Below are 20,373 nucleotides of genomic sequence, written 5' to 3'. Positions count from 1 at the left end.
GGGCTATTAACTACTAACTTCAAGTAATCAAGCCAACAAAACCTGGCTCGGATGGGTGGTAGGGATGGGTCAGGGACAACTTAGGTACGTATCAACTTCCCAAATATCCCCAGGCCTCGGCTGGGCAGGATGGGAAGGGCCTGGGATATACTACTGACCAAGCGTCCAACTACAACAACAATAACAATAACAATTTTAACAGGTATGTCCCATATGAACCCAGGCTTCGGATGGGAGGTTGGGAAGGGCCTGGGCTATTCCTACTAATCTAGCTACCAACTACAACAACTCCCGGCCTTGGATGGGTGGTAGGGACGGGCCTGGGATATATACGATTCAATCTCCTTGTTCTTGGTAAGTGGTCTCCTGGTTTATATGTCTGCCGCAGATGCACCACTGACGATGGATTTTCTTGGGATCAAACCAACGATCACTACGCTGCAGGACACTACTGGGTTATGGTGCTATACTCTTTTCAACATAAATCTGCATGTCTCATACACCTAAGGTAGCGGTCATTGAACGAATGAATGACGGTCAGAATTCTTGAACTATCTGCAATCTCCGGCATCACGCCATTCAAGCTCGTAATTACAAACGATTAAAAGAATATAAATAGAAAAGACGGATAAGGGCCTATCTTTCAAGGTGTCGGGTCACTACGCTAACATAGGCATCATTAAATGGCTATCATAATGTTGAAAAAACATTCTGTTGGAGAAGGGAGCCGGCATCAACTTCCAGGGTGGATTCTATGGCGATGCCCTGCAGGCTGCCTACGAATAGCATCTGTTCTCAGTGGGTGAAGAGAGCGTGCTGAAGCTGATAGCATGCTGCAGCAGTTTGCTTCATACACCGCCACTTCCTTTACTTCGCTTATCCCTCGTTTCTGCCTCCCATTGCCCTTCGGCCGAACAGATGCAAGGGGTGCTCGGCGCTGATGGATTATTGTGCCCTAACTTGGGTTCCTAATGATACGGAGAAGATAAAAAGAAGTCCCTCGCCATCCCAGTGCGCAAATGCATACTCAAATTGCAACCATGTCGTACCGAAACCTACCGCATCTTCTCGAAGCTATTGCTTCGCGGGAACCTTCACGCTACATTATCACATATCATCTTGGAAACACACATACGCCAGTGGTATATTCATACTCCGACCTCTTACGTTTAGCAAAAAAGGCCGCGGGAGCTCTTCGTTCAATATACCATGTCATCCCTGGATCGGTTGTTCTTCTACACTTTAACAACCATTGGGATTCAATTCTGTGGTTCTGGGCTACTCTCATGGCAGGCTGTATTCCAGCTATGTCGACTCCGTTCTCCAATAACCCTGAGACACGACTACGCCATTTAGAGCATCTGTCGGCCACTCTAAAGAACCCGAAATGCTTGACCACGGCTTCTCTGGTTGCAGAGTTTGCTGGCCAAGAATGCATTACACCGATCTGCGTGCAATCGCATGATTACGAAAACTCGGTACCTTTACCGGCCGATGGGCCCAATGGCGACGACATTGCAGCACTGATGTTTACGTCTGGAAGCTCAGGCCACTGCAAGGTTGTGCCATTGACCCACGAGCATATATTGGCCTCAATCTCGGGAAAGACAAGAGCCTTTCCGCTGCCAGAGAACACGTCGCAGCTGAATTGGATCGGCATGGATCATGTCGCCTCTCTGGTAGAGGTTCATGTCTTTGGTATCTACAATCATCGTGACCAGGTCCATGTCCCAGCAGCCGAAATCTTGTCCCACGTTACTCTGTTCCTCGACTTGATTCATCGCCACCGTGTCTCTAAGACATTTGCGCCTAACTTCTTCCTCGCGAAACTGTGCGCCGCACTCAGCGCGGATGATGCCTTGGCCGCCAAGTATACTGGGAATCTCAGCAGCCTGCGGTATATCGCCTCTGGTGGTGAGGGGAACGTTACCCAGACCTGCCATCACCTGGCCCAGATACTGGAGCAGTATGGAGTTGTCTCGGACGTAATTAGGCCAGGATTCGGCATGACGGAGACTTGTGCAGGCGCCATCTACAATACCTCCTTTCCGCAATACGATGTCGACCACGGACGTCCTTTCGCTTCCGTGGGCACCTGCATTCCAGGCATCCAAATGCGAATTACCGGAAGTAATGGAGAAAGCAACAGTCTTCCTGCAGGTACAATAGGCAATCTCGAGATCTGCGGCCCGGTGGTCTTCAAGGGATATTTCAACAATCCCGCTGCGACCAAGTCCTCATTCACCAGCGACGGTTGGTTCAAAACCGGCGATCGAGGCTTCATTGACGACAATGGAATGCTGGCACTTGTTGGATGCGAGAAGGATAGCATCATTGTGAATGGGGTCAACTACAGTCCATACGATATCGAGTCCGCCGTCAACGAAGCAAAGATCCCCGGCCTTGTGTCTGGGTTCACTTGCTGTTTCTCCATCTTCCTGCCCAGCGCAGACACGGAGGAGGTCATCATTATCTACCTCCCGAATTACTTACCAGAGGACACAATCACACGCTCTGAAACCGCGGCCGCGATCAGAAAAGTGGCCATGATGACCGTCGGCGCGCGTGCCACGATTCTCCCGCTCGACCGGGCAATGCTCGATAAATCGACTTTGGGGAAGCTCTCCCGCGGCAAGATCAAGGCTGCGTACGAACGAGGAGACTACAAGACTTACCAAGAGGTGAACGAGGAGATGATGACTCTACACCACAAAGCATCACGTCATCAGCCACGATCGGATCTCGAACAGAGCCTGGTATCCGTCTTCACCAGCACGATACCCGAGAACCTCACCGAGGACTTTGACGTGTTGACGTCAATATTCGATCTGGGAATCACATCCATCGAGCTCCTCAGGCTGAAAAGAGGTATCGAAGATCACCTAGGTCATGGAGAGATTCCTCTCATCACTCTTATGACAAACCCCACAATCCGGGCACTGTCAGACGCACTGGAGCAGCAGTACTCCCAACACAGCAACTGCGACATGTACGACCCTGTGGTGATACTGCAGAGGCAAGGCGAAAAGCCACCCCTCTGGCTCGTCCACCCAGTCGGCGGAGACGTCATGATATTCATGAGCCTAGCGAAATTCATCGTCGATCGACCCGTGTACGGGCTGCGAGCACGCGGGTTCAACGCCGGCGAGGAGCCATTCCACACGTTCGATGAAATCGTCAGCACATATCATACGAGCATCAAGGAAAAGCAACCGAGTGGCCCGTACGCAATTGTCGGTTACTCCTACGGCGCGAAACTTGCATTCGAGATTACGAAGGCCCTAGAGCACAACGGAGACGAGGTGCGCTTCCTCGGTTTGTTGGATCTTCCACCTATTCTGAAGGGCACGCACATGCGTGCAGTCGCCTGGAAGCAAATGCTGCTCCATATATGCTCTACGGTTGGGCTGATTCGGAAGGAACGCGTCGAAGATATATCCTCGACGCTGGAAGAGGATAATATCTCTCCCAGTCATGCGGTAGAAATGGTTCTGGGTGAGGCTGATGTCACGCTGTTGAGGGAACTAGGGTTGACAGCGTCCACTTTGGAGAGATGGGTTACCTTAACAAATGCTCTGCAGGATTGTATGGTCGATCATGAGACGAGTGGCTCTGTTGCAGCCATTGACGCGTTTTATTGTGATCCAACTGCTACGACGGCGATATCGAACGAGGAATGGGCACACGACTATATCGAGAAGTGGAGTGAGCATACGCGGTCACCACCGAGGTTTTATCACGTTGATGGGACGCATTACACCATGCTGGATGCAGAACACATCTTTTCGTTCCAGAAGAGATTGCGGGGGGCGTTGAATGATCGGGGGATCTAACCCGGGGTTTAGGGGGTTAGATGCATGGTAGATATAGAGAGAAAGCGAAAGAGAAAGATAGTTGCACTCTAATATGATATCGATCGCCTTAGAGCTATTCAAGTCTGCAGCAAGCAATAAGCTAAAATTTGTTGGTAATCTCGGGATATTGTTGAGCGTTGTTTCTTCTATATTTTAAGCTATAGATAGCATAATGATATTTAGATATTACCTAGTTTAAGTAGTACTAGACAGCGATTAACTATATTATTCATATGTGGGTTACTAATATCGCAGTGAAATGATAATCGTAGTACTAGTACTAAAAGTAGTCCATCAAAGATATTGAATTAAAAAAGGATCATAACTAACTTATGAAAGGTATGACTCTTCATGCCCTAACCAGGCAAGACACCATACACACTCTAAACCACCAACACAGATTTAGATCTAGAATCCAACAGAAACCTCAAACCCACCGTCAATCTCCTGCACATCGAACTGAACCTGTCCCACACAGTCACCATACTCATACGGCTTCCCCACGGTAGCCTGAACACCAGACTCGGTGGAGGTAGGGTTCAAGAAAGTAGCATTAGTAAACGGCAACGAGCCACAGGAATGTTCAGGCATGGCATTCCAAGGATAATACTCGACGAACCCAACCTGGGACTCCTTAATGCCTCCCGTTCCAGAGGGGAGTGTGTACTCTCCGATATGCGTCTCGTTGTTGCTGACGGTGTCCACGAGTGTTCCGGTCCAGGTTGTTCCCTCGGTGTTTTTGATGACGAGGTTATACATGGGAGCGTAGGGTGCCGGGATCTCGACGGCACAGCTCACGCCGGCACCGCCGTCGGCGCCATCGCTGCAGTTTTCGTCTTTGCTGGTGCTGCCGGGGATGAAGCTCGAGAAGACGGCGTGGACGATGCTTGCGCCGTTGGCGTCGGGCCGAGGTTGGAGACCTGTGTAGCCGACGTCGGAGACGCCGTTGAAGCTGAATTGCTGTGCGAAGTAGTAGCCTTCTTCGCGTGGGGCGTTGGCGATGGACATGGGGAAGGTGATGTCCTTCAGGCCGGTCGAGGGGATGTTGGAGGCGCTCCAGTCGAGACCGACCAGGGCTTCAGTCACGGGGAGAAGAGGGATGATAGCTGCCAGGGCGGAGATGGACTTCATGTTGGTGGTGTTGACGGTGGAGTATTAGGTTGAATACTATTGATCAATAGGGCAATGCGTCAGTATAGTTCCTTCACGCTTTCCGATCACCACCATCCAGGAATAACAGGGGACACACAGTTACAATGAATGTACAATCGGCCAGCGATCAGAGAAAGTCAAAAGTAAAACGAAATAGCGTCAAGGAGTGCGATGTGAATGCTCAGTCAGCTCTGCTAACGTTCTTCTTCAACTACAGGCTCGTCCAACAAACCCTATTTATACTTCAAAACCTCCATCGTTACAATCGCCAAATTCATACAAGCTACTGTACCATCGCCTACACTACCCCAACAAGTTACGATTGATAATCCGGGCCAAATGCCATTGCAACCCTGTTCCTGTCGGTACTCAAGATGAAACAAGCAATAGCCTCGGGTTCCAGATTAGCGTCGCTATGATTTGGCAGACGTGCCGATCAACTCGGCTACGATGCCAGGGGCCGTTGCGAACTCCACTGCCAGAACTTTATTAATGTTACATCGAACTGGTTCTCACGGCCTCCATCGACGCCAGTGTTTTAAGGGCCTTCGCTTAGATCTTGCTGTGAAACCGGTGCGGAGTTTGCGGAGTTGGCCCTTGAGATGGCGCCTATGGGCAGAATCATAGGTTCGTTCTACGAGCCATTGATTTCGACTTCGGTTAATTATCATATGATATATCCGATAAAGGAGCTGTTTTCGTGTTCTCCAATCAACATATTCTACGCCACAGTTGACTGATGTTGTCTGCTTCCAACCATGCCAATGTGAAACAATTATCTACATCTCCCGAAACATAGCGTACCAAACAAGCAACATCAGAAGAATCCCGAGGTATAAAAAACCAAAACAAGATCCAACTAAGCAGCCCCTTGGCAGCGAACTGCTCCGCCACGAACCGGATCTGTTCTGCCCTCGCGGCGAGGTCCACTTTGTTCCCAGACGCCGATGTGAAAAATTGCAGTTCCGACCTCTCCCTCTCACTCAAGCTCTCCCACAGTCCAATCGTCTTTGCTTCGGAGAATCTATACGAAGCCGCATATATAACATACACCCGAGCAATCGGGTTCAACAAGCTCGACCGCCAATCCACGTCCAGCCACTGCTTCCGAAGAGGCCAAGGAAACTTCCGCAGTGTCATGGCCTGCGCCCAGAAAGCTTGGAATGTGTAGCGCGCTCTTGTGCCACCGACAGCATGAACAGGACCTGTTGTTCCCTTCGCAAGGTGAACCAGCAGTCTATCCACGACGACATCGACGGGAACCTCGTCGATCGTTGACTCTGTTTCCGGGTCTTTTGCGCGGCTGGCCAAACGCGCGACTAAGGTGGGAGTCAGAATAAAACACGCCGCTAGCATAGTCGTTGGCGTGGATTTCGGCACGCTGAACCCCTGGTATGGGAAGGTCTGGGCGGGCGCGATCACTGACGGCCGGAGAATGAGAAGCTGGTCTGCTCTGCCGGCAGCGCTGAATTTGTCGAGAATGAGTCGCTCCGTGAGATGTTTGGCGTAGCGTACGGCCACGGGAAATTATGCGCGGCGTATTCCGGCGAGTCGCCTTCTCGTTGCACCTGCTTCCATTCGTCCCGTACATCGGATATCCAGCCGCGACCCAGAGGGTAGATTGTCTCCTTCACGTAGGGGTCGGTGTCATCCGACTCCTGGTAAAGGAAGGCGTTTACATACGCCGTGGAAACATATACGAAGCGATCGAGGCGTTGGCACTGGAAGGCAAACTGGGCGACGTTCTCGCTCCCGTGGATGACTGGTTTTGCTAACTTCTTCAGGGTGGTCATGAGCTTGATTGAGGATGCCGCATGGATAACGATATTAACGCGTTCGTATAATGCCTGAAGATGATCTACATCGATGCCGAGGTTAGGTTCGAGGATATCGCCTGGGATAACGGTGACAAGCTCGGGATCATAGAGGCACTCGATATACTTCGGGGGCAGGTATTGACGCCATACTTCTTCCAGACGCCTAATGTATGTCAGCTTGGGCCCAGTGCTTATACATTTGCAATCATACATACGGCAGGCCGCCCCTGCAGAGCAAGTATAGATGAGCCACAGGCGCTTGTGAGATTATGCGGTACGCCAGGGCCGTCCCCAGAAAGCCCGAGGCACCTGTGACGAACAAAACCTTTCCTGAGTAGTACTCCCACATGACGGTAGCATGTGCGAAGCATGTAAGCCAGCTGACAGAGGAATTTGGATTATTTATATGTGGGCTTTGACATGCTCAAGGCGTGGTGGGTCAGCATGCATATCATGCAAGGGGCGCCATCAACTATTGTCCGCCCATTTGTAATTTGTCACCCTCTCCTCTGTGGGCCAATATTTGGCTTTTGTGGCATTCAAAAGATAGACTGGCAGGTTTTGATCTTGGCAGCGAATATCTACGGCCATCCAGCGAACGGTTCCTGTACGTGAACCTTGGTACTGTCGTCGCGATAACAGGGCGAGCTGAACCTAGTGGGATTACTTGCTCTGGCCTTTCCTGTTATACTCGCCTATGCTTCTAGTAAAATCGCTCATTCCGCAAGATCTGGACAGTAATGCTGAATGAAGATGAATCCACGCTCATCTCATAGAACATTGACCTACCAAACCAACGACGTTTCAGTATAAACAATAAGGTGGTGTCAATTGGGACTGTGCCATGGGAAGTAGAACTATAACAGAATGCGAATATAGGGTGATCTTGAAACAACGAACTCGTCCAAAATCACCCAATGTTACTTACACTTGCCCTAGTCACGCAGACTTGACATGTCGATGGAAGAAATCGACATAATCAAACAGACTCCGCTTATACGTCCTGGTGAACTTCCCATCCGTCCGATTAACAGTCTGCAGCCCATACTGCTCCCCATAGCTCCCAAACTCATTGTTGTCAGCTATACTCCACGCCAACGCTCCTATAACATTCACATTATCCTCATGGATAGCCTTCAATGTCTCCGTAAGGAAGTCCTGGTAGTACAGCGTCCGTTCCAGATCATACCGCTGCGCATCATGAGTTCTGTTCGATTCAAGGAACGGGTTGAACCCGTATTCCGCGATCAGGATCCCCGACGGACGGAACGTATTCCAGATATAGCCCAGTTGCTGGCGGACGTACTGCGGCGCAAGGTACGCGTAGGCGTTCGACGCCTGTCCCATGAGCCACCCGTTGGCTTGGACGTTGCTCAGTGTTACGCAGGTGGGCCAGAGGGGGTCGGAGGAGTTGGAAGCGCAGGCGTCCGTGCCTTGTGGCAGGGGAGATGCGTACTGCGCTGTGTAGGGGTCGAAGGACCAGAAGTCTATCTTGCCATGGATATGCTTGATTTGGTCATCTGTGAGCGGCTCCATCATATCTGCTGTGTTTATGGCTGCATCTGGGTACTGTTTTCCTAAGAATAGTGGGTTCGACATTATCCCCAACAGGATGTCTTGGTATCGGGAAGCTGCGGCAATGTGCGAGGAGTTTTGTGTGTCCAGGGGCATGGCTAGGTTATTGGCGAATTTCATCGTGATTTTGCCTTTTCCGCCCAGTGTGTTCTTGTACCAGTCGTAGACGTCTGCATGGGCGATGAGTGCATTTGTCAGGTCTTGGTACTTCTGGAATAATGTGCCCACGCCGATGTTTGGCTCATTGAACGTCACCCAGTACGGGACTCGGTCTGCGTATCTGGTCATGACTATCTTGGCGTAGTAGAGGAAATGCTCGGGAAGGGAGTCCAGGTCTGCCTGGACGGACGTAGGCGCGTCAACGTGGTTCAAAGTAACGATCGGCGTCACACCATACTTCAGACAGGTGTTGATGAGATCGTCGTAGTGGTCTAAGCCTTCGGTATTGACGGGTGAACCAGCCACACCGAAGGGCACGATCCGCGGCCAAGACAGCGAGAATGAGTAGTATGGTATTCCGGCAGCTGCTAGTCTAGCGATGTCTTGCTCGTACATGAAGTAGTGCATGTTCGCTACGTTGGCGTCGCTTCTATCAGCGGTTTCCGGGGACAACGCATTGCCGATACTATCTAGGACACTGGGGCCACGACCTTCCAGTTGAAGACCGCCCTCTATCTGCCAAGAACTGCTGGAGACACCCCAGATAAAATCTGCTGGTAGTTTCAAGTCTGTATCCGAAGGCGCATTGTACAGTGCAGGGGGTAGCACCAGCTCAGCTTTCGCAACCGGGGTGGCAGACACTGTGGTGGTGAATGGCGGGGAGCTCACGAACGAATAGTTCTGCCAGAGATTTACGTACGCACTTTGACCATACTGGCCGTCCGACGTGATCGTTGCGGAAGGGTCGTATGAGTACGTAGTATAGGTAAGGTCGCTAGGCAGCAGAGTAGATACCTTGCTGAATGGTGGCGCGATTGACGTTGGAAATGATACAGACGTCGATATCGGCGTGGCATAGGCATCTGAGGTTAGTTGGGTGTATGTGAACGAAGAGTAGGTCAGTTGGGAAGAGGCAAAGATGTGAGGACTAGCAAAGCCTGTGCTGACCCAAGCTAGGGCGACAGATCCCGCCACCAACCAGTTCCGAGATATAGCCATAATGCTAAGCGTGTGAGCTTTTCCACCGTGGAGTACCGATGCATTGCTCCGGCACCGCACAGCTTAAATATGCGCAGATCACTGAGGGAATTTCGGACTAGACGTATGACAGCGTCGGATCATCCGGTATTCCTCCACACTCGGATTGCGGGGTGACAATAATCTCGGGCTCAAACTGCCGGGGTCATTTTCCGTGTAGTCTCGTTTTCCAATCCATCTTCACGGTTATACCGGGGTCTTGTATGTCTGAGAGTCAGAGAAGGGAAACATTCTAAAAGGAACAGGCCGTTGCGCCGTGAATGTTCCATACAGGAGAGAAGGCACAAGCAGGTTTGTAAACACCACCTTTATCTCTTTCCTCCGCAGGGCTCTGTATACTAGAAACATTTCGTAACTGTTCAACAGCTGTTGGGCATTGAACAAGTTTCGTTCCATATGGCCCCACCCATGCTGCAGCGCGGAGGTACGACGACTCAACGGGCAAGAAATGAAGTCACTCCCTTCCTTTCGGATGAGGTTGAACCGAGACCGAGTACGGGGAGGTTGATCTGCATCAAGAGATTGAGTCAAGGAAGTATGCGGGGTGGACAAATGTGGAGGAGATCCGCACGATGCATCCACCAGTTCGATAGAGCAGAAGCTCAATGGTCGAAAGCGAGCCCTAATTGACAGGAAGGTCGTATTTGCCGAAGTAACGCCGGCGAAATGCGGGGGAGACACGGCATCCCACAATCTCCTTACCACCACAAGTCGTCGTTGCAAGATCAAAGGAACAAACCATGTCATACTACCTTTCCATGGTAATAAGCGGCGAAGGCAAAGACCCCAAGCATCGATCTCACTGGGCATTCGCAATCCACCAGCCGGCACAAATCATCGGCGATCTTCTCCACGTCCGACCCATTGATTTAAGGCGGTTGTGGTACGAATTCGAACATCGCTCGGACTCGGAACTCATTCTGGTGGATGCGATAGGATTGGCGAAGATTGCAGAGCTGGATGGCCCACAGCGCCTGCAAGCAATCAGTGTGATCAGAGATGAAACGGCCCCGAAGGATGGCGTGAGAAGATGCCAGGATTGGGTCTTTAGTGCTTTGATCGCGCTTGAGGTGGAGGAACTTGTTCCGGCTGGAACGTCCGAGTTGTGGAAAGGGCTGATGGGGAGAACGGCGACGGAGGTAGAGGAGGCTGTTGGACCGAAATGGACGAGTTTCCGTGGATCTCATAGTTCGCTGCGGTAGTTTTCTGAAAGGTATGTTCTTGTATCCATTGATGAATTCAGTGAGATAGCGCAATCAAGTGCTCATGTCGTATAGGCGTCAAGGAGTATCCAAATGATAGTGATGGAGCTAAAGCATTATACCATACGTTTACGTGTACTAAATGGACTCGTGCGCTACGAGCTGAGGAAAGGCTTCGCCATCACAGCTCTTTACTCCACTGCCTCCCATTCCACAGTTTCTCAGTTGTCCACAACCAGTAATCTCGCCCCTTCATTAACCATACCAGGAAACTCGGCAATCGATACCCCATAGCCGCCCCGACACCTTTGCTCTTACCGATCGGGACTATTTGGGTCTCGCGGGTGTCTTCCTTGAACAAGCGATCCTCACCCACCGAGCCCTCATCCTCACCAGCGGCAAGGAGTAAGTCGCGCTTCATATTCGCGCAGAGGACTGGAATAGCTTCAATAATGAAGTGAACAGTTGGTCGTGCCCATGATGAAACATCACCAATCGCGTAAACACGGGGTCCGGCTTTATCAACCCGTAGAGTCGAGGGATTGGTGTCAACACAGCCATCAGGTGTCAGGAGAGATCGGTCAATGAAACCAGCATTCGCTCGAGTGCCAGTTGCGGGAATGTACAGGTCGGCTCCAAGCGTTTGCCCATCCTCAAGGGTCACTATCGTCTTAGCGGTCAAGGCATCCTTGCTGTCGGCACTGGCTACCACATTTTGGACTCGCGCACCTTTAATGACGGTCACGCCTACTTGGGCAAGGTACTGCTCTGCCAGGCTGGCGAGGCTAGAGCGCAAGAGTGGGAGGATCTGAGGCCCAGAAGTGACGACAGTGATCGGCACCGTAGGGTTTACCAACTTGGAGCGAAACCACCAAGCGCGGCCATTCAAATGCTCCCCAAGCTCACCAGCTGTCTCGACTCCGGCCGGACCGCCACCAGAGATGAGGATACTCTTGGCTGTTGGCAGGGCTTCACGGAACGAAGTCCAATTTGCCCGTAAGTCCCCGACGTCGCGATTCAGACCAAGAAGGGGAGAAGGCGTTGATGCACCAGTCGCGATCACAAGCGCATGGAAATCAATCGTGTCTATAGTGTCTTTGGCGGCCAAATTCACGGTAATATTCCGGTCGGTATGATCTAGTTGTGTTACGGTGCCGTGGATGAAGCGAAAGTTGCGAATTCGGTCGTCTTGATACTGCTCGAATACTTTGGAGATTTCGACGAAAAGCTTCTCCTGGTCAAAAAGCTCGTCCGAGATCAGCGCACGGGGGCAAGCAGATCTGCACAAGGCGTGTGAGGATGCGCTAATCAAAGTGACCTGATATCCTTCTGGATCTGGTAACTTGGGTACCACGTGTTTTAGAAGGTAATGGGCCGCAGACACGCCTGCGTAGGAGCCACCGAGAACAACAATGTTCCGACACTCTGCTATCACCATGTTTACAGTGGCTTTCGTTCTCAAATTGAAAGTCAACGATAGTGGGCAAGATTGTGAATGTGCGGGTCAAATCACAAGGCAAGACTCAACAGCTGCACAGATACTCTAAGAGCATAAAAAAGCGCACATCGTTCCGCTCCGGTGACTACCACGCTTTATAGTGAAATATTGCGTGTTAGTTGTCATGAATCTGCCTGATGTTGTTCGGGCTTCGGGGCTTCAACCTTCCGAGGGATATAGGCAGCTTAACTGACGCATCGGCCTCGTAAGCGCTAGCATGTAAGAGCGTACTTTTGCGTGGAAGCTGGAGACTAACTAGCACTATTACCGACCGTATGTGACTATCAAAGCCTGAGATCTCGGTGAGCTAATATAACCTTCTAGCAGCCAATGTGTTAATCCCGACAATCTAATCGGTATATGTTCACTTCTATAGTAGTTTATCCTCGCAGGCAACGTCAGCCCCTTGGGTACAGAGGAACAGGAAAAGCCACTATATGGGCAGGATCCGGGCGTCGGGCTCCGCTCTGTACAAAGCCTGTGGCGTATATTATTTGACCAATCTATTGAACCATGGGTGAAAGTAAAAAGTAGCATATCATCACAGTCGTGCGTCTATGAAGGGAAGAAGGAAACGTCGCCATAGGTGTCCCTCTATTCATTACTCGCTATCACTTGCGCTGTCATGAACAGAACCATTGCCCGCGTCATCTCTTAGACCCTCTGCAAGAACGTATTCGGTCTGCTGGAGAATGGACTTGATCTCCGGATTGTTGTACACAAGGTCCGCGGGTTTTTGACCATGCTTATTCCTGACACGAGGGTCACAGCCAGCGTCGCACATCATCTTGATCATCTCCAGTGCGAGTTCGGGCTCGCCCTTCTCATTGGCGTAGCGTACAGCAGTGTGGAGGGGGGTATCTTTGTCGAGGCGGGTGAGAGGGTCGCATTCAAAATATTGGATATCGAAGAGAGAGTCCATCGTGTCATCTGTCGTAGAGTACGGTTAGAATGAATTCCTTGGTTGCTTGTTTCACGACCAATAGTGGTCGCTGGGGGCTGTCCGTCATCCATCCGACTTACAGCTGCCATATGAAGCACAGATATGAAGAGCGTGGTTCCCCAATGGGTCTGTAACACCGTTGAGGAACTCGGCCACTTCTTCATTCGAATTCTCTTCCATACCCTCTAGGACTTGTTCAATCAAATGAGGCTGGTCTCGACGACAAGCCTCAACGACCAGTTCACGAGGAGATGCACCCTACTCGATCAATGATAAGCGGCCGACCTGATTTCTATATAGTCAACAAAGAAACGTACTTCGTCCGCCATGATTGCCTGAATTGGAGGTATTCCTAGTAAAGCAAAAAGATCTGTAGCCGCTTCGACTTGCGACTGGAAGAACAGTGAATGTGATAGAGACAGTAGCTAAGAATGGTATGACAATAGTACGGTAAGTCAACCGCGGAGGTAATAGGAAGCGGTGTATGCTAACACGGAGATCCCGGAAAATAAGATCTGGAAAAGGATGGTGAGCATACGGGGAAACAACAATTGGGAGATCTTTTGCAGCGTTCCCCAGCGCTCAAATTCACTAGATAACCATCGGGGGCTACTTACTAGAAGGGCTTTGGCTTTGTTCGTATATCAATTCTCTTGACAGATTTCCCCGCCGCGCTACGGGGTAAATGCATGTCTCCCGCTGCGATAGCCGCTCGGATTATGGATGTGCCGGTCCGCTTACTCGGTTTGCCCCGCGTCCCAATTGGCGCGTACCTCAGGCTAGGTATCTTTCTGCACCAGAGCCGCAAACCAAACCACAAGAGGTCTAAAGGCGGTGAGGTTTTTCTCTCCGCCAACGACAAGTTCTGTCCGATAAGGGTCTACAATGTGCATGAGCCCTTGCTGCGGAACTATAGCAGTAGTTACAGCTTATTCGAAGTGTCGTGATTGAATCCTACGTAGAAGGGAAGACCCGCTACGTCTTGATTGACTGAAAATAGCTCTCTTCCGACTATTGACATTTGAGTCTCCAGCGATAACTGTTCACAATGCCCTTGACCTGTTAGTTCACCCCTCCCCTCAGACTACCATGTCCATTACAGCACATAGCTAACCCTGGGGGCTTGTATTTCTTGCAGTCTGTCCTAATTGCAGTAATGCACTAACGATCTCCCGCGCGGACCCAACTCCAAGACACCCTCTGGGGGTCAATCGATTCGAGTGCCGGACCTGCCCCTATCAATATGTTCTGGAACAAAGTTACTTCGAGAAAACAGAGATGAAGCAGAAAGAAGTGGAGGATGTCTTTGGCGGGAAGGAAGAATTTGCGAATGCCGATAGCATGGCTAGTAAGTGATGTCAGTTCTCGAGAGTGACGCGGTTGAGGCTAACATATGCTTTCTCTTTTTCACCTACAGCCCAGTGCCCCGCCGAGAACTGCAATGGCGACCGTGCATATTTCTTCCAGCTGCAGATTCGAAGTGCAGATGAACCTATGACTACATTCTTGAAGGTGGGTGGCTTTCCTAGTTCATGCGAACGACTTGCATATAGCGCGCATACTGACTCGGTGGTCAACAGTGTACCAGCTGTGGTGCCCGATGGAGAGAAAACTGAAGTTTCACTTTCCGGCGTTCAAGAAAGGGAAATTTCCTATTCAATGTTCTTATGGTAAAAGTGATTTAAACTGGTGGGGAACGTTTAAAAGCGGTGTTGTTATGTTTTGGTTACAACTGTAGATGGCGGTTGTAAATGATTTCCAGGAGTATGGTGGTTTACTAGCTTAGCGATACCCCTCAATGGTTACTATGATGACTATCCGATCAACCAACTACTACATGCAGATACGTAGCTATGGCAGATCAACAGACAAAATTTTCTCTTAGCGGCGGCAGGTAATCGCCCGTTTAGGATTGGAGGAACGACCTCATCCATGGTAAGCTTGTGCGTTGTTCCCAAACACGGGAGTGCTCTCGAAAAAAATAATTTAATTAAGATTTTTTTATTCTTAGCTCCTTGCCCATATGAAAATTTTTCAACTACAACTGCGAGATTGTCACCGCTCAGGAGGGGCAACAACTGATCTTACCTAAGGGAACTAGTCAAAAGTCCGAGACAGTAAAGGATTCATCTCAATGAGGGGCACACACAGCAGCGATCATATATGAAAAACAAGAGGGAAAAAAAATTGAAATAGAATAGAATGAAAAATTTTTCTAGGTCATTGATTAGTCTGTCAACCTTGCCTCTTGCCTCCTAAGAGCATATGCATCGTGAGATATGAGAGGAAAAAAAAAAAATAGATTCCTTCCCACTGTGGATCAGACGGGCGCCACTCGGCCAGGCCACAGGGGTTCAGATGCAAACATGTACAACACGCAGCAAACGAAGCAGCCCACCACTGCGTTGATGCCCAGTGTGTCTGTCCAAAATCCACATCACAATCAGAGGCAAGAAAAATTTTTTGTCGTCGAGGCAGGATAGTGACCGGTGGTGGGGTCATTGTCGGGGCTCCGAGCGAAAGGGAACCAAGGAAACGCAAGATCAACGAGGTTGGTGTACCCAAAAGGCCGCAGCAACGCCCAAAAGTCGACAGTCTGGAAGAGACTCCGCCGTGCAGATTCTGCGTCGGTCCCGCACATGCGTGGTGGGGCATTACCCCTCCATGTCCAATGATAAGGGCGGCGGTCGAGGGCTTAAGCCCGCCCACTAATTCGCCTTCTCGCTTGCCCCTCCATATAAGGATTCCCCCTCCTTCCCCTCCCACAACTTTTTCTCTCTTTCTCTCTTCGTCCGCATCAGTACGTATATCTCTCGCCCCTACCTGATTTCCTTTCCCTCATTCTCTCATTCAACTCTTTCCTTACTGACATCTGTTTTGCTCAGTACCTCTACGCGATCAGCCGTAGTATCTGAGCAAGCTTTTTCTAAAGAACCTTTCTAGTATCTTACAAAGAACTACAAAGTTCAAAAACCTTCACAATGGGGTAAGTTCATCATACTTGCGAGTCCCCAGTATTTATTGGAGCATGACTGATCAGTATCCTCTTGCCACAGTAAGGAAGACAAGCAGCACATCAACATCGTCGTTATCGGCCACGTCGATTCCGGCAAGTCCACCACCACTGGTCACTTGATCTACAAGTGTGGTGGTATCGACCAGCGTACCATCGAGAAGTTCGAGAAGGAAGCCGCTGAGCTCGGTAAGGGTTCTTTCAAGTACGCTTGGGTTCTTGACAAACTCAAGTCCGAGCGTGAGCGTGGTATCACCATCGATATTGCCCTCTGGAAGTTCCAGACCTCCAAGTATGAGGTCACCGTCATTGGTAAGCATGGAGTTGCAACCTACCCTATTCACGCCGCAGCCATCTGACAAAGCTCAATAGATGCCCCCGGTCACCGTGATTTCATCAAGAACATGATCACTGGTACCTCCCAGGCTGATTGCGCTATCCTCATCATTGCCTCCGGTCCTGGTGAATTCGAGGCTGGTATCTCCAAGGATGGCCAGACCCGTGAGCACGCTCTGCTCGCTTTCACCCTCGGTGTCCGTCAGCTCATTGTTGCCCTCAACAAGATGGACACCAACAACTGGTCCGAGGACCGTTACAACGAAATCGTTAAGGAGACCTCCAACTTCATCAAGAAGGTCGGCTACAACCCCAAGGCTGTTCCTTTCGTCCCCATCTCCGGTTTCAACGGTGACAACATGATCGAGGTCTCCACCAACTGCCCCTGGTACAAGGGCTGGAACAAGGAGACCAAGGCCGGCAAGTCCACCGGTAAGACCCTGCTCGAGGCCATCGATGCCATTGAGCCCCCAGTCCGTCCCACCGACAAGCCCCTCCGTCTTCCCCTCCAGGATGTCTACAAGATCTCTGGTATCGGTACTGTGCCCGTCGGCCGTGTCGAGACTGGTGTCATCAAGCCCGGTATGGTCGTTACTTTCGCTCCTGCCAACGTGACCACTGAAGTCAAGTCCGTTGAAATGCACCACCAGCAGCTCCAGGCCGGTAACCCCGGTGACAACGTTGGTTTCAACGTCAAGAACGTCTCCGTCAAGGAGTCCGCCGTGGTAACGTTGCCGGTGACTCCAAGAACGACCCCCCCATGGGCTGCGCTTCCTTCACGCCCAGGTCATCGTCCTCAACCACCCCGGTCAGGTCGGCGCTGGTTACGCTCCCGTCCTCGATTGCCACACCGCTCACATTGCTTGCAAGTTCTCTGAGCTCCTTGAGAAGATTGACCGCCGTACCGGTAAGGCTGTTGAGACCAACCCCAAGTTCATCAAGTCTGGTGATGCTGCCATCGTCAAGATGGTTCCCTCCAAGCCTATGTGTGTTGAGTCCTTCACCGACTTCCCTCCTCTCGGTCGTTTCGCTGTCCGTGACATGAGACAGACCGTTGCTGTTGGTGTCATCAAGAGCGTCGAGAAGTCTGCTGGCGCCGCTGGTAAGGTTACCAAGGCTGCCCAGAAGGCCGGCAAGAAATAAGCTGGTTAATATGTGCGGGGATGCAATTATGAACCTTTTATGAGCACAAAAATATGGAATTCTCATGAATTTAGACTTGAGTTATGTAGTTGATCCTACAAACTTGAATCATGACTTTTTTCGTTATATCTGTTTTCTGTAGACCGTAAGCTGTTTTCTGTGAATTGCCGCATGGGATCTCTTGGCCTATTCACATTCAACCATGCCCCTCCCGGTGTAACTGTGACTGTTCCTTCAGTCTACGGTGTCTGCAGGTGTAACCCCTGCTGTCACTAGTTTCTTGAGAAGACATGCTTGTCGGGGTCCTCATCGCGATGCTTATCTCCTGCTAGCTAGTATTCATCGATCAATGTCCTTTCTTGCACCATCAACAACCTGTACATGTATTATCATCAAGCCCTGCATGGTTGGCATCGCACCCTTGAGTGTATGGGAAGTACCAATGTCCTTGGATATTTTATACTCTTAGAACTCTGTTCATATCAGAGAACCCCTGATGGGTCTGTTCCGTCGCGAAATATATTCCCTGGTGGCACAGTGAAATTGAGATTCTACGAAATATATATTCAGACTTTCCACTATTAAGTAGCTTAAGTTTACGCCAAATAGCTTCCACAAAACAGTACACGCTCGTCGTGGATTAGAGAGGCGTTTTGCGTTCAATATATTCCTTATACTAGTGACAATGAGTATATGAGTGTCACCATTGTCAGCCACAACGCGATGCCTTTCTCCACGATAGTCGTTGCATATCAAGGGCGAATGAATTCATAGGTTCTTCTTTATAGTATGGTGTATAGTAGTCTACCCTTTAATTTTCATAGGACTTACAGGTGGAAGCTTTTACCCAACTCATCCACTAAAGTCATGTGTGGCAAGTGAAAGTCTATTCATTGTTCGAACTGACAGCAAATGCAAAGCAAATGCTCGCAATTAACTTTGCTTCCGCACGAACTACTCATCCTAACCCAATAGGGACCCCGGAGAATTACTTTTCCCTCCGACGATCTTACCTAAGGAGATCGACAAGTATCTGATCGCACTGGCCAATGACAATCCCGCATGGGCCACGCCCACGCTAACACCCAAGCAGCAAAATCAAAACAAACAAAGTGGAGTTGTTGTAGTTGTATCTATGGAGGGAAACGAATGTACGTTGAACTACTAGTGACCTCAACTGTAGGACTTGACAAACAACATCGATCATAGCTGTCAAGTACACAGAAGTAACCACTTAATAAGAGTGATCAATTAAGCCATTCCTCTTTATTTGACGTATATCCAATAAAGTGGCGCGGAAAAAGAACAGTGATGTCTCAGCCAAACATGTCCGGGCGGGTAACAGATTCAGGGTGGAACTGAATCGCATCTAGGCTCATTCCGCGGGAATGTTGGAATGCCAGAGGGATAAGTAGATGAGCTGAGATGAAGGATGAGGCATGAGACTCATAGCCAAGCAACAGGGTCTTTTCGATAACCACTGTAAGCGCAACTGTGTTGTAAGTAACGCAATGTACAGTACATACGAGCCCCGTGCTCGTACTCTAGTTGCCTATAGCACAGATACTATGATTTATAAACAACAACCAAACTCAATCACAATAGCAACAACACCTGTCATTCTCGGATCCTCCATAGATAGTAGAAGAAGAATCCATACGAACATCCCACGTTACACAGCATAACTTCTTCTTCTGAGCGTCCATTCACTTGCCGTTCCTGGGAACGGTTTGCCTGCAAGGTTTAACGGACGGCAACTGGCCGCGCTCATTTAAAACGAACCCCGGGTCAATCATCACACCCTCTCGGCTGTTCCTTTGCCGCTTGTTTTGTTTTCACTTTCCATCCCGCTTTCCCACCTCACTGCCTTTTTACCTGGAGATTTAATTTAATCGGTCCCGCTTCGGCTTATTGTGTGTTTTCTTTTTCTGCTCGTATATACTTTGAAATATTGAGATTAGGTATGGTTCCGGGGAATACCGTTCGTTCGCTCCAATCACTCACATCCGATCTCCTCCAGACCAGCGCTGAGAGCCGGTGCCTCAGCGCCTATTGAATGTCGTCTTGAAAACATGCTGTATATATCGCCGTCCACGCGCCAGACACTATCATCACATCTATAGGCCATTACAGAATCAGCAGGGGAATAAATTCCCCGAGAGCCCGCAGACGACAGACCATCCCAGACAGCCAGTCCGTTTTGCAAACTGACCGAATCACTCCGCCATGGACGGCCCACCCCCTCCTCCTCCCCCTCACGGCGAGAAACCGAACACCACCCACGGCCACGAATACCGGAAAGCGTCGGACCTGCCCGAAGGGAACTACGACATCTTCATCATTCCGCCGCATTCGTCTGGGTCAGGCTTCCTCTATCTCCCGTCGCTGCAATGCCAGCGGAATAGCTTCGCCGCGGGCTCGGTGTGCACCCTGTTGCTTGTCCTTGTGTGGTCTTTTATATCGCCCATTTTCAAGACGTGGTATATGGCTGCTGCCGCGAGTGGCGGCGGCGGCGGAGGGATGGGGATTGGTCTCTTAGGGATTGGGGTTGGCATTGCGGGATGGGGGTTCGGCGTGTATCAAGCTGGGTTTGGGGGCTCGGGGTTTGGAAGAAAGGGGGGTGGTGCTGGCTCCGGAAGTGCC

At 50.3% G+C, this 20,373-nt stretch overlaps 10 protein-coding genes across 10 annotated transcripts; 5 read left to right on the top strand and 5 right to left on the bottom strand.

Moving 5' to 3' along the window:
* Positions 1-1,019: 1,019 nt before the first annotated feature.
* On the top strand, positions 1,020-3,833 carry ANOM_010721 (non-ribosomal peptide synthetase; the record flags this gene model as incomplete). The annotated part of the gene is made up of 1 exon (XM_015555977.1): positions 1,020-3,833. One exon carries the CDS (start codon positions 1,020-1,022, stop codon positions 3,831-3,833), a length of 2,814 nt encoding a protein of 937 aa, XP_015401804.1.
* Positions 3,834-4,262: 429 nt separating this feature from the next.
* On the bottom strand, positions 4,263-4,985 carry ANOM_010720 (uncharacterized protein; the record flags this gene model as incomplete). The annotated part of the gene is made up of 1 exon (XM_015555976.1): positions 4,263-4,985. The coding sequence occupies one exon, from the start codon at positions 4,983-4,985 to the stop codon at positions 4,263-4,265; it is 723 nt and encodes a 240-aa protein (XP_015401805.1).
* A 559-nt stretch (positions 4,986-5,544) lies between these two features.
* On the bottom strand, positions 5,545-7,202 carry ANOM_010719 (male sterility domain containing protein; the record flags this gene model as incomplete). Its single annotated transcript, XM_015555975.1, has 4 exons — positions 7,039-7,202; positions 6,522-6,986; positions 5,811-6,471; positions 5,545-5,640 (listed from the first exon to the last, which is right to left on the bottom strand). Exons 1-4 carry the CDS (start codon positions 7,170-7,172, stop codon positions 5,545-5,547), a joined length of 1,356 nt encoding a protein of 451 aa, XP_015401797.1. The 5' UTR covers positions 7,173-7,202.
* A 560-nt stretch (positions 7,203-7,762) lies between these two features.
* Positions 7,763-9,556, bottom strand: ANOM_010718 (beta-glucosidase; the record flags this gene model as incomplete). Its single annotated transcript, XM_015555974.1, has 1 exon — positions 7,763-9,556. The coding sequence occupies one exon, from the start codon at positions 9,554-9,556 to the stop codon at positions 7,763-7,765; it is 1,794 nt and encodes a 597-aa protein (XP_015401796.1).
* Positions 9,557-10,335: 779 nt separating this feature from the next.
* Positions 10,336-10,797, top strand: ANOM_010717 (uncharacterized protein; the record flags this gene model as incomplete). Its single annotated transcript, XM_015555973.1, has 1 exon — positions 10,336-10,797. One exon carries the CDS (start codon positions 10,336-10,338, stop codon positions 10,795-10,797), a length of 462 nt encoding a protein of 153 aa, XP_015401801.1.
* Positions 10,798-10,978: 181 nt separating this feature from the next.
* On the bottom strand, positions 10,979-12,235 carry ANOM_010716 (NAD(P)/FAD-dependent oxidoreductase; the record flags this gene model as incomplete). The annotated part of the gene is made up of 1 exon (XM_015555972.1): positions 10,979-12,235. The coding sequence occupies one exon, from the start codon at positions 12,233-12,235 to the stop codon at positions 10,979-10,981; it is 1,257 nt and encodes a 418-aa protein (XP_015401800.1).
* A 661-nt stretch (positions 12,236-12,896) lies between these two features.
* ANOM_010715 (ankyrin repeat-containing protein ANK1) lies at positions 12,897-13,567 on the bottom strand (the record flags this gene model as incomplete). Its single annotated transcript, XM_015555971.1, has 3 exons — positions 12,897-13,225; positions 13,319-13,496; positions 13,556-13,567. 3 exons carry the CDS (start codon positions 13,565-13,567, stop codon positions 12,897-12,899), a joined length of 519 nt encoding a protein of 172 aa, XP_015401803.1.
* Positions 13,568-14,456: 889 nt separating this feature from the next.
* On the top strand, positions 14,457-14,854 carry ANOM_010714 (DNA-directed RNA polymerase III core subunit RPC11; the record flags this gene model as incomplete). The annotated part of the gene is made up of 3 exons (XM_015555970.1): positions 14,457-14,586; positions 14,656-14,750; positions 14,819-14,854. Coding segments are annotated over 3 exons (231 nt in total), but the record flags the coding sequence as incomplete, so codon positions are not given.
* A 1,261-nt stretch (positions 14,855-16,115) lies between these two features.
* Positions 16,116-17,730, top strand: ANOM_010713 (elongation factor 1-alpha; the record flags this gene model as incomplete). The annotated part of the gene is made up of 4 exons (XM_015555969.1): positions 16,116-16,224; positions 16,295-16,563; positions 16,624-17,312; positions 17,374-17,730. The coding sequence occupies exons 1-4, from the start codon at positions 16,220-16,222 to the stop codon at positions 17,728-17,730; spliced, it is 1,320 nt and encodes a 439-aa protein (XP_015401799.1). The 5' UTR covers positions 16,116-16,219.
* A 2,226-nt stretch (positions 17,731-19,956) lies between these two features.
* ANOM_010712 (uncharacterized protein) lies at positions 19,957-20,373 on the top strand (the record flags this gene model as incomplete). The annotated part of the gene is made up of 1 exon (XM_015555968.1): positions 19,957-20,373. A coding segment is annotated over one exon (417 nt), but the record flags the coding sequence as incomplete, so codon positions are not given.

Source organism: Aspergillus nomiae (genome assembly GCF_001204775.2).
Source record: "Aspergillus nomiae NRRL 13137 chromosome Unknown contig00525, whole genome shotgun sequence".
Classification (NCBI taxonomy): Eukaryota; Fungi; Ascomycota; class Eurotiomycetes; order Eurotiales; family Aspergillaceae; genus Aspergillus; species Aspergillus nomiae.
Note: the sequence above shows the minus strand (reverse complement) of the source record. Positions and strands in the feature narration are given on the sequence as shown.